The sequence below is a fragment of the Ranitomeya variabilis genome, chromosome 3 (assembly GCF_051348905.1).
Source record: "Ranitomeya variabilis isolate aRanVar5 chromosome 3, aRanVar5.hap1, whole genome shotgun sequence".
Lineage (NCBI taxonomy): Eukaryota > Metazoa > Chordata > Amphibia > Anura > Dendrobatidae > Ranitomeya > Ranitomeya variabilis.
Window position 1 is genome coordinate 409,358,683 of NC_135234.1, and position 12,127 is coordinate 409,370,809.

General features: G+C 43.3%; 1 protein-coding gene across 4 annotated transcripts in view; it reads right to left on the minus strand.

The window, feature by feature from the left end:
* Positions 1-10,127: 10,127 nt before the first annotated feature.
* Positions 10,128-12,127, minus strand: part of RAD51D (RAD51 paralog D) — a 36,035-nt gene continuing 34,035 nt past the window's right edge. For all 4 annotated transcript variants that reach the window (XM_077296252.1, XM_077296254.1, XM_077296251.1 and 1 more), the window contains exon 12: positions 10,128-11,487. In XM_077296252.1, coding sequence (XP_077152367.1) covers positions 11,407-11,487 — 81 coding nt within the window. In that variant the 3' untranslated portion in view covers positions 10,128-11,406. The remainder of the gene's footprint in view (positions 11,488-12,127) is intronic.

Here is a 12,127-nt window from a genome sequence, read left to right on the forward strand (position 1 = left end):
AAGACAAAAGACAACAGGCGGCTATATATTCTGGACTGTGACATCTCCAGCTAAGCAAATCTTTACCAACGGCCCTTGGCAACCCCTTGGGATCTAGGACTTCCCCCAGTGGTGAACCTATTACCCCTCTTTTGGGACTCGGACTACCGCTGGGTACCCAAGTGTGTAGATGCACCACCTCCCGGCTTCCTTAGGGATCTCTGAACCACCTGGTCCCTTTCTACCAGGCTCATCAGGTCATCTGCATTCCGAGGGTTTTCCTGGGCAACCTGCACCAGCCTGGTGAGGGTTTGAATAAATCGGTCCAACCTACTCGACCATCTGGGCTGCAGTGGAGGACTCCGACTGCAACCACTTTGGTACAAGATGCAGGTCAAACATCTAAGAGCGTGGGGGTTTGTCACCTTAATATGCCCAGTGATTAACCCTTTGGACTGACAGTTATCCTGGAGCGTGCCAATATCTCCGTTCTTAATTTGGCATATTCCTGTACATCCTGTAAGGCCAAGTCATAATAAGCCTTCTGGGTTTCGCCAGCACTTCCGCCAAATGCTCGGGGGAGCAGCTTCTCCCACTCTGCAACCAGCTTGAACACAGTCAAAAATGTTTCTACATCACCACCTGGCATCATATTCTGCATTGCTCGTTACTGCCTTCCGGACGTATGTGTCATAACCTGCACCTGGTCTTGTGGAAGACTTTCGGTCTCCCACAAACCACCTAGGCAAGCAACTCAATCTGCTGCTGTTGTCACAACTGTCCTGTTGGTGCTTCTGTTGCTGTTGAAGTTGCTGCTGATGCATCTGCTGGATAAGCAGCTTACTCGTCAGCTGATGTGCCAGCTGTTGCTGCTGCTGTGCTTTCACCAGATGCCTAATTAGGTCCTCCATACTGCCTTACTTTGTCTCCTGGCTTGTGGCTGCCTTCACCCAAGACATGCGCTTGGTCCATCGCTGCTACTTGTGTTCCCGGAATGTTGCCCACATTCAAAACACCATCTGTGATAGTTCAGCTCACTCAGTGATACATGGCGGTAGAAAATAGGAACACAGTCTATTTAAAGGGGTTGTCCACTACTTTCAATTATCCCCCCCCAATGTATACCCCCTGGGGCCCCTGATGAATTGTGTAAATAACTTGCGTTGCCTTTTTCGCCTGTGAGCGGCGCTATGCTGGTGGCTGAGTCCGGGTCACATGACCCCCAGGCTGCAGCCACCGCTAATTTCCGCCGACATCACGTCAATTTCCAGACTCTGGAAATTGACGTGACGCCAGTAACAGGCGTGTCCCAGCCGCACAGTCAGCAGTCACTCAAGAGTGACTGGGCTGTGGGCGGGACTGTGGGCTGCCTGTGCTGTGCTGGGGGCGGGCGGGAGTTTGCTGGGGGCGGGCGGGGATCTGCTTGCCGAGATGTGCGGCGGCTAGTCCCATGGAGGCGGCGGCCAGTGTACTGTACTGTACCGGCGGCAGCCGGTGCGTGGGCGGCCGGTCCCGCCGCGGCGGCCGGTGCCGTGGCGGCCGGTGTACTGTACTGTACCGGCGGCGGCCGGTGCGTGGGCGGCCGGTCCCGCCGTGGCGGCCGGTGTGACGGCGGGGGTCTGCGTGGTGCTGAAGGTGGCTGTGCGGTGGTGGTGGCGGCGGCATTGTCTCTGTGTGCAGGCATCATCCGATGGGACTACAAGTCCCACCGGGCTCTGCCTGCTACAGTGACAGTGAGTGACACATTAGCCAATGATGGGACAGTAGTAGTCCCATCATCCGGCTAATGTGTTGAATGTAAAAAAAAAAACAAAGAAAAAAAAACACATATATAGTACATACATACATAGAACACATACAGAACATGCGACATACAGCATTCTACGACATGCGCCATGCGACGACATGCAGCATGCGATGACATGCACCATGCGATGACATGCAGCATGCGTCAACATGCGCCATGCGACGACATGCGCCATGCGACGACTTGCGCCATGCGACGACATGCGCCATGCGACGACATGCGCCATGCGACGACATGCAGCATGCGACGCCATGCACCATGCGACGACATGCACCATGTGACGACATTCAGCATGCGACGACATGCGCCATGCGTCGACATGCGCCGTGCGACAACATGCGGCATGCGGCGACATGCGCCGACATGCAGCATGCGACGCCATGCACCATGCGACGACATGCACCATGCGACGACATGCACCATGCGACGACATGCCGCATACAGTACATACATACAGTACATACATACATACAGTACATACATACATACAGTAAATATAACAGAGTATATACTCACCATCACTTGTCACTTTGATCCCCGAAGCCATTGTCATCTGTAAAAAATATTAAAATAATAAACAACCAATATACTCCCTGATCCGCAGAAATCCCATTAAAACGAGTGTCCCACGATGATCTCCCGTGGAGAGCAGGAGCATCTGCTGATGCAACCACTCTCCGGGGGCTCCAGGAACACAATGAGGGGAGGAAGGTATCCTTCCACAATGTATTCCCCACAATGTATTCCTACGCCCCTGTGAGAAAATAGTCCCTAGTCTCACTTTATGGCATTGCTGTATGAGAAAGTTCCCACGCAGCTTTTTGCCATAAAGTGAGACCAGTGAACTTTAGTAACCACTCAGTGATGCACTGCAGGAGCCATTGTCTCCTGTCAGTGTGTCACTGAGGGTCCTATAGAGCAGTGACATCACCCGATGTCACTGTTCTATAGGGGAGATCGTCGTGGGACACTCGTTATTAATTGGACTACGGCAGACAGGTAGTATACGGTTTATTATTTAACGTTTTTTGCAGGGGCTGAAGTATGGTAAGTATGGTTAAATAAAGAATATTAAAATACTTTTTCCTAATATGTGTGTTTTATTAACCCTTTATTACTATTGGATTAATAACGGATAGGCGTCTTATTGACGCCTGTCCGTTATTAACCTGGCTTAATGTCACCTTACAATAGCTACATGGGAGTGGGAAGAGAGGGGATCAGTGCCGGAATTGGCGCATCTTACAGATGCGCCATTTCTGGGGCGGCTGCGGACTGGTAGTTGTAGCCGGGGAGGGGACCAATATCCATGGCCCCTCCTAGGCTATGAATATCAGCCCGCAGCTGTCTGCGTAGCCTTTCTGGCTATAAAATATAGGGGGACCCCACGTCATTTTTTTGGGGGGTCCCCCTATTTTAATAGCCAGTAAAGGTTACGCAGACAGCTGCGGGCTGATATTCATAGCAGGCTACAAATATTGGCCCCCGGCCGTCGGCTTTCCCCCTCTGGCGCAGAAAATTGCGCGGCAGCCCACGCCGTTTTTTTCCGTATTTTTATTAAATTAAACGCTCATTAAGGCCTGTTTCACACTTGCGTCGGTACAGGTCCATCACTATGCGTCGAGCAGACGTACTGACGCACGTTGTGAAATTTGTGCACGTCGTGGGCAGCGGATGCAGTTTTTCAACGCTTCCACTGCCCATTCTGAAGTCCGGGGAGGAGGGGGCGGAGTTTTGCCCGCGCATGCGCGGTAGAAAATGGCAGACGCGACGGACGTGCCAACGGTCCGCCAAAACACGACGCATCCGTTGCACGATGGACGCGACGTGTGACCATCCGTCGTGATCCATCACTAATACACGTCTATGGGTAAAAAACGCATCCTGCGAGCACATTTGCAGAATCCGGTTTTTGCCCAAAAAGATGGATTGCTAAAAACACAAGTGTGAAAGTAGCCTTAGGCTGCTTTCACACTAGCATCGGTAAGGGGCCGTCGCGCTGAGTCGCTAATAAAAGTCTATGGAGAAAAAACGCATCCTGCAGACAACTTTGCAGGACGAGTTTTTTCTCCATAACGACGCATTGCGACGTGCAGTGCACGACGCTAGTGTGAAAGAGGCCTTAGAAACATCGGCCTTTCTATTATATATCTATGGATATATCTATCCATAGATATATTTATAGATAGATATATCTATAGATACATAGATGTATCTATCCATATATTTGGCTGCTTTCACACATCAGGTTTTTGCCGTGAGGCACAATCCGGTGAGTTTTGAAAAAAACGGATCCATTTTTTTCCGCCGGATCCGTTTTTTTCTCATAGAGTTGTATTAGCGCCGGATTGCGCCTGATGGCCACACGTTTCATCCGTTTTTGCCGGATCCGTCAAAAAAGCTGTTTCCGCCGGATGGAAAACACATACAGAGGAACGTTTTTTCTGTCCGGCGAAAAAACGCACAGCGATGGATCCGGCAAAAAAACGTATGAAACTGAGCTGTGAAATGATGAATCCGGCCTTGGAATCCGTTTTTTCAGGCATGTTTCCATTCAAATCATGCACATTTTCCGTTTATTTACTTATTTCCAAAAACGGCATTAAAACCGCGCATAAACCGCACCAAAAAAAGCATCAAAACTGCACCAAAAATTGCATCAAAACCTGGTGTAGTTTTGCAGTTTTGGTGCGGTTTTGATGCAGTTTTTGGTGCGGTTTTGATGCAGTTCTTGGTGTGGTTTCGGTGCGGCTTTTTCCGCAGCATGTGCACAAGTCTGCGGCTCCCATAGACTTACATTGGCTGTGCACTACACTGCGGATTTGATGCAATTCAGTGCGGCAAAAATCGCTGCGGATCTGGAATCAGATCCGCAACGTGTGCACACAGCCTTAGCATTTAATGAACCTAGCAAAAAAGCCAAGCAAAAAACAAGTGTGGGATTGCACTTTTTTGCCATTTCATTGCACTTTGAATTTTTTTCACATTTTCTGTTACACGACAAGGTAAAACCAATGATGTCATTCAAAAGTAGAACTTGTCCCGCAAAAGATAAGCCCTCACATGGCCATATTGACGGAAAAATTATGGCTCTGGAAAGAAGGGGAGCGATAAACGAAAAAAGCTCCAGGGGTGAAGGGGTTTAGAAACATGGATATGGACATATCTATGGAAATAGATAGATACAGATATATCTATGTCTATCTATCTATCTGTCTATCTATCCCTCTATTTGTGTGTAATGGGTGTGGGTTGGACAAATGTAAAAGAGGAGGTTGGACAGAAATGACATCACAAATCTTTTTGAAGCTAGAGGAGGGAGGGGTTGGGGTGTGTTTTGGAGTGGGTGTGCCAGGTTCGTGCTTAGTAGCAGTGCAATGCATCATGGAACGTGTAGTATTAGAGCACAATAACTCAGGAGAAAGGAAGTTGCCGATTAACCCCATGAGAGCTGAATCCAGCACTAAAAATGTGCTGCTACAGCATGATAAAAGGTAATATTGCTAAAATAAACACAGTAGATGTTTTCAGTGGCACATAATAGCAAGATTTATGAAAAAAAAAAAAAAAGGTTATAGTAGTGGACAACTTCTTTAAATCTTCTGTCGGTTTATTAGAAAGACAGCATAAACCAACATGAAGGGAAAATAAACAAAGCACTTCGGGCAAAACAGGAAGACCTAATGTTGCAACACAGTCTGTACATTTGAGGGGAGCTGCCCTCTCTGGAGCAACACGGGTTCAGTCTTTCATCCTCAGGACACAAACCAATGGAGATCCTCTCTCCAGCCCTACAGCCCTTACTGCCTCTGGAGGCCAGCTACTTAAGCCCCAGACCACACCCTGGGGTGGAGATAAGGTGGGCATCCTCCCACCCACTCTATGGATGTCCTCATAAACCTCAGCCCATTAAACAAATTGGCTTTTAACCTCTCACCACACTTAAGTGTGCTGAAGGAAAATCTCTGGATTTTATTTCACTGACACCATTAAGCACAGTGAAACATAACTCCCCTCAAGCACCTTACCATACTATGTCACAACAGTCATATGACTTAGTTGAAAACTTATCCCCCAGCTGTTTTTCATCAGTACTACTTACTTTTCAACCGTTACGGTAACCCGGTCACAACTTAATTTATATTAATAAATGAGGCATCCAGACATATTAGACTAAGGTCGGCCAAACCAGCTAATATCGATGGTTTCTGCCATCAGAGGCTCTAGTGAACAGTCCGGTGCTCGCTTAGTCACGGCCCTCCAGGCTGTCTGCGGCCTGAGGCACAGTGGCTCCACAAACCATGTCCGTGACAATATGCTATGTGCCTTTGCATTTTTTGTGTTAATACCTTCATGTGCCTCCAGCAAGGTATGCATAACTATAAGATCTCAAGTTGTTTCCCCTCTTTTTCTTCATTATGTGGATTCACGATTTCATTTTTTTTGTCTTTTTATTCATATATTTTTTTCAATATAGTGATTTAATAATTTTGTCATCTTTCATCTCTTATTCATAAGTTTGGTGTATCAAATAGGTTAGGTCCAGAGAGTTTTCCCATATATACAAAAGGTGTGACACTGCATTCTTATACACTGTTTCTTGTACCACTGTGTCCCTTCTCCTATGGGCAATAGAAATTTCCACACTCTCATTGGATCACTAGACAACCCAGTGTTTCCATCCTTTCATATACTGGTACAAGTTGATTTTGGATGAGGGTAGAAAAATTAAAAGAATTCAGCAAAACATTCCTTATTTGCCTATTCTTGATTTGCTATTCCTTTATACAATAATTTGTTTTCCTAATAAGGTTGTTAAAAAAATGGACATATTAGATGAGGCCAAATCTAGAATACAGTGCCTCTCGAAAGTATTCGGCCCCCTGGAACTTTTCAACCTTTTCCCACATATCATGCTTCAAACATAAAGATACCAAATGTAAATTTTTGGTGAAGAAACAACAACAAGTGGAACACAGTTGTGAAGTTGAATGAAATTTGTTGGTTATTTTATATTTTTGTGAAAATTCAAAAACTGAAAAGTGGGGCGTGCAATATTATTCGGCCCCTTTAACTTAATACTTTGTTGCGCCACATTTTGCTGCGATTACAGCTGCAAGTCGCTTGAGGTATGTCTATCAGTTTTGTACATCAAGAGACTGAAATTCTTGCCCATTCTTCCTTGACAAACAGCTCAAGCTCAGTGAGGTTTGATGGAGATTGTTTATGTATAGCAGTTTTCAGCTCTTTCCACTATTGAGGGAGGATCTAAATTGATCCTTCACGGTTAACTCAGTGATTTCCAAATTAATCTACAGGGCGTTGCCGGCAACTGAAAATGACCAGACGGAGACGTGTGTCTCTGTTTGGGGGGGATCAAGCTGATCTTTCTGGCCCCGTTTATTGTGTATGACTTTTCATAGTCATAGAAATTATACTTCAACCAATCAGCATAAGAACACGCTCACAGTTCTTAATTTATAAAAATGCAGGAACAGTCTGTGCATCAAAGTTTCATAGAACAATACACCCTCAGTCTCATGTTCTGTTTAGATTGCAACAATCAAGGTCTCATCAAGGTCTCATAACAGCTGTAAACTTTAGCCTACTAACAAAATTTATATCAAAACAAACAAAATGGAGTCGAAAAGCACAAAATGGAGAATCTTTCTTAATTTGTCCCTTCACACCACAGATTCTCGATTGGATTGAGGTCTGGACTTTGACTTGGCCATTCTAACACCTGGATACATTTATTTGTGAACAGTGGGGATGGTGTGTTCAGGGTGATAAATTGTGTATCCCTTACACCAAACATATTGTTTGGCATTATTGCCAAAAAGTTCGATTTTGGTTTCATCTGACCAGAGCACCTTCTTCCACATGTTTGGTGTGTCTCCCAGGTGGCTTGTTGCAAACTTTTAATGACACCATTTTATGGATATCTTTGAGAAATGGCTTTCTTCTTGCCACTCTTCCATAAAGGCCTGATTTGTGCAGTGTATGACTGATTGTTGTCCTATGGACAGACTGTCCCACCTCAGCTGTAGATCTCTGCAGTTCATCCAGAGTGATCATGGGCCTCTCGGCTGCATCTCTGATCAGTATTCTCCTTGTTTGAGATGAAAGTTTAGAGGGACGGCCGGGTCTTGGTAGATTTGCAGTGGTATGATACTCCTAACATTTCAATATGATCACTTGCACAGTGCTCCTTGGGATGTTTAAAGTTTTGGAAATCATTTTATATCCAAATCCAGCTTTAAACTTCTCCACAGCAGTATCACGGACCTGCTGGTTTTGTTCCTTGGTCTTCATGATGCTCTCTGTGCTTCAAACAGAACCCTGAGACTATCACAGAGCAGGTGTATTTATCCGGAGACTTGATTACACACAGGTGGATTATATTTATCATCATTAGGTATTTAGGACAACATTGGATCAGAGATCCACAATGAACTTCTGGAGTGAGAGCTTGCTGCACTGAAAGTAAAGGGGCGAATAATATTGCACACCCCACTTTTCAGCTTTTGAATTTCAACAAAAATTTAAAATAACCAATAAATTTCGTTCAACTTCACAATTGTGTTCCACTTGTTGATTCTTCACATTTGGTATCTTTATGTTTGAAGCATGATATGTGAGAAAAAGTTGAAAAGTTCCAGGGGGCCGAATACTTTCGCAAGGCACTGTATTTGAGTTAGTGGCTAAGGCGATCCCTTTTTATATAGGGTGGACAAACCTAGGGAACAGGAAGGCAGGTCCAGTAGGCACTCTGTTAAATGCTCCATGCTCCAATTTTTTTAGAGTGTTGTGAAGGTGATGACTACCCAGCTTTTAAGCAAACGTTGCTGGAAACGATGTCCGGAATATTTGGCATTCTCATATAGTACCACTGAATCCTAGACAGGGATAAAGGTGAGATGAAGCCCAAAACCAACACAGGTAAAAAAATAAATAAATAATGTTTTCTCTTTGGACATAGACGTCATCGTAAGAAAATAATTTTGCTCTTAATTGCCTTGAGCTTCATTGTTGAAAATCTGTGATATTCCAAGACAATTTGCTGACCAATAAAAAGAAGAAGAGGCTAAAAAGAAGTAAATTACAATAGTAAATATAAAAAAATTTCTGGTTTACAGGAGTTGTCAAAAACTGATAAAATGGCAACGTAATTCAAACGGCAGCCAGTCCTAATCATGTCAGGACGGGTTGCAGTCTGAAAAAACACAGCTCCCAGACCTGTGTCGCAATTGACAGAGGAATTATATTGTAAGCATGTATACCAGAGCTGCCTGAGAAGGGCTATGACAGGAGAAGATATAAACCTTAGCTGGCTGCACACAGAGGGCTAAGGCTGGTGAAAAAAAAAATCCTTTGTGCTCAGCCAGCAGAGGAGATTTATTTCTTCTTCTGTCACTCACAACCCCTTCTCCAGCAGCTCACTGGTTTGTGTGCTTATGATAAAACTCCTGTTTTTGTATTTTTGGTCCTTTTAACAAAAAAATTAGATGTAATAAAAAAAATTTGATGTAATAAATTTAGCATATAATGATTGTAAAATGTGTATTGTGTTGAGCATCTAAACACAATTACAAATATTACTAGATATTTATTTACATATCCACAATAAAATTGGATGAAGGGTTTAGGAGTTTCAGCTCCTTAACATGTGCCACCCTCCGGTCCCATTAATGCTTTGCGGCAATGACCCCAGATGACGTAGCGGTCTCGCGAGACCGCACGTCATCACAGGTCATTCTCGCAACGCATTATTGGGAACGGGAGCATCGCGAGGAGCGGGAAAGGCTGCCGGGGACGCCGGAAGGTGAGGATATCACGATTTATTATTTTAATTCTTTTTTTTTTTTAACAATTATATGGTTCCCAGGGCCTGGAGGAGAGTCCAATGCATTCCTGTGTGTGTGGAATCCCCACGATTCCGCACAAAGAATGAACATGCTGCCTTTTTTTCCAGAATGCAATTGCGCTGCGGAAAAATACGCAGCATGTGCACATAAAATGCGGATTGCATTCTAATAAATAGGATGCTTAATGTATGCGTTATTTTCACGGTTTTATGACGTTTTTATAGCTAAATAACACAAAAAAAACACGAAAATTCCTGATCGTGTGCACATAGCCTTAATCTTGAAAATATTACTAATCGCTTAAACATAAATGCAGCACAAATATGATGACTTCATTATGTTGTGCAAGTCACTTCATCTGCTTGACACTGAAAAAGTGTGCCTCATCAATCTCAAACATAAATTGAATATGGAATAAGGTTGTAAATAAAGGGAAGTGTAGACTGCTGGTATAAAGTGAATTTTCAAGAAAATCTTAATAATAATCTTTATTTTTATATAGCGCCAACATATTCCGTAGCGCTTTACAGTTTGCACACATTATCATCGCTGTCCCCGATGGGGCTCACAATATAAATTCCCTCTTTGGAACGTGGGAGGAAATCAGAGTACCCGGAGGAAACCCACGCAAACACGGGGAGAACATACAAACTCCTTGCAGATGATGTCCTTAATGGGATTTGAACCCAGGACTCCAGTGCTGCAAGCATGCAGTGCTAACCACTGAGCCACCATGCTGCATTTCCTTCAACCAATCTATATTTGGGGCCCGACATCTAAAATCTTGGCTGTAAAATAAGCATGGATGGTGAAGGTTAAGACAACCAGATCAATCTTAAGTCCATCATACACATTGGCTGAACTTGTAGATATAGTTTTAATGTGCACAGGGTCCCCTAACACATAATGTTGGATGAGTTAAGGATCCGGTATAACTGATTTCGTACTTCCAATCCTTTTGATCTCTAGAGATAAGCTGTCGCCAAAGATGTCTAGCAGGGGCTCTCTCAAATTTCTATCTAACTAGGCCAAACTTGGGGTGTCTAAATGCTTGTTTGATTTTATTGAAATCTGACTCATCTGCTGAAAAATTGATCTGAAATCTTTAAAATAAAAATCTCTGTCTGCTAAACACAGGGAAGGTAGCATGTACGCGGATACCTGAAGGACAATTTAATTATAAAGAATAGGAGAGTTTTATTTTAGGATGATTACAAGAGATAAATAGACAAAAATATCTGTTGGCGTAAATAGTTAACTCAGATCAATTTTGTCATCTCTAAAACATGTCTGATTGGTCAGAGATCTGCCTGTGTCAATGTAGCTTTAGACAGAAGTAAATATATCAATGTTTTCTTTAGCATATTAGTTGCATTATGAGCATGGTATATCAAGTTAAGAGACTGCTGGACAATTATAGGGCTTCTGAAATATAGTCTAATATAGAATGACATTTATTAGAAGGGGTGCTGAAGTCAAAACTGGCTAAATGACGCCATGCCCCTTGAAGTTAATAGGTAACTAGTGTATGAGCATTTAGTTTGGCCCCATTTCTACAACATTTCTTATGAAGTGTTGCATAGCACACCCAATGTTATCAAATACCCCAACAATCAAGGATTAAGTGAGCGTGTTCCTACAGTCAGAAGAAAAAATTATGCAAGTCAAAAATGAGTCCCACAAAACAATAGGTTTCCATGTCATGTGTCCATAGAAGTGCTTCAATAGTCTGATTGGAAAGTCCTGATGAAATTACAATCCACAAGCTGTGCTCATGTTCTCCTCCAATATTCCATAAAGTCCAATCTCCACTTCCACCTGTAAATTAGTGGGCTAAAACACAAGAAAACTATTAGGATACATATAGCTGTATACATACACAGTCATAAATCATTTTTCTTGAGAATGAGTACACTTACTGCCCTTACAAACATGATAATGTGGAATTTCACTAAACAATAATGACTCCATAAAAAGAACAGCAATAGCAGCATATAAAAATAACAATGATTTTGGTGTATTTTAGGTGGCATTCTGCCGTCTCACAACAAAAAATAACACAATGGAGTTAAAGCTGCTGAACAAACTCCCCATACCATCTCCTCACTACACATATGCTAGACTAGTTGGTCACTCTGTTAAATATACTTACTTTGCACATTTATTTTATCAGGACTCTACCAGGTGCATTACTCTTAAAGAAAAAAAATGTTGTGATACTTTCATAAACAATGTAGTGGTTTATTGAATTGTCCACAGGAAAACCACATTGCAGCAAAACATAAAATAGATTAAATAGTTACAAACAGATTTGTCTATTTGTTCCTCATCTTTCCTAAGATGTTAAAAAGCATCTGTCTGTCATGGAGTTGAAGTCATCATGGCTACCAGTTGTTCATTCCTTCTGTGAGTTGTCTGAAGTCCGTGGAGAATGATGGAGAAGCAGGCAGGAGGTGACCCCCACGTGACAGTC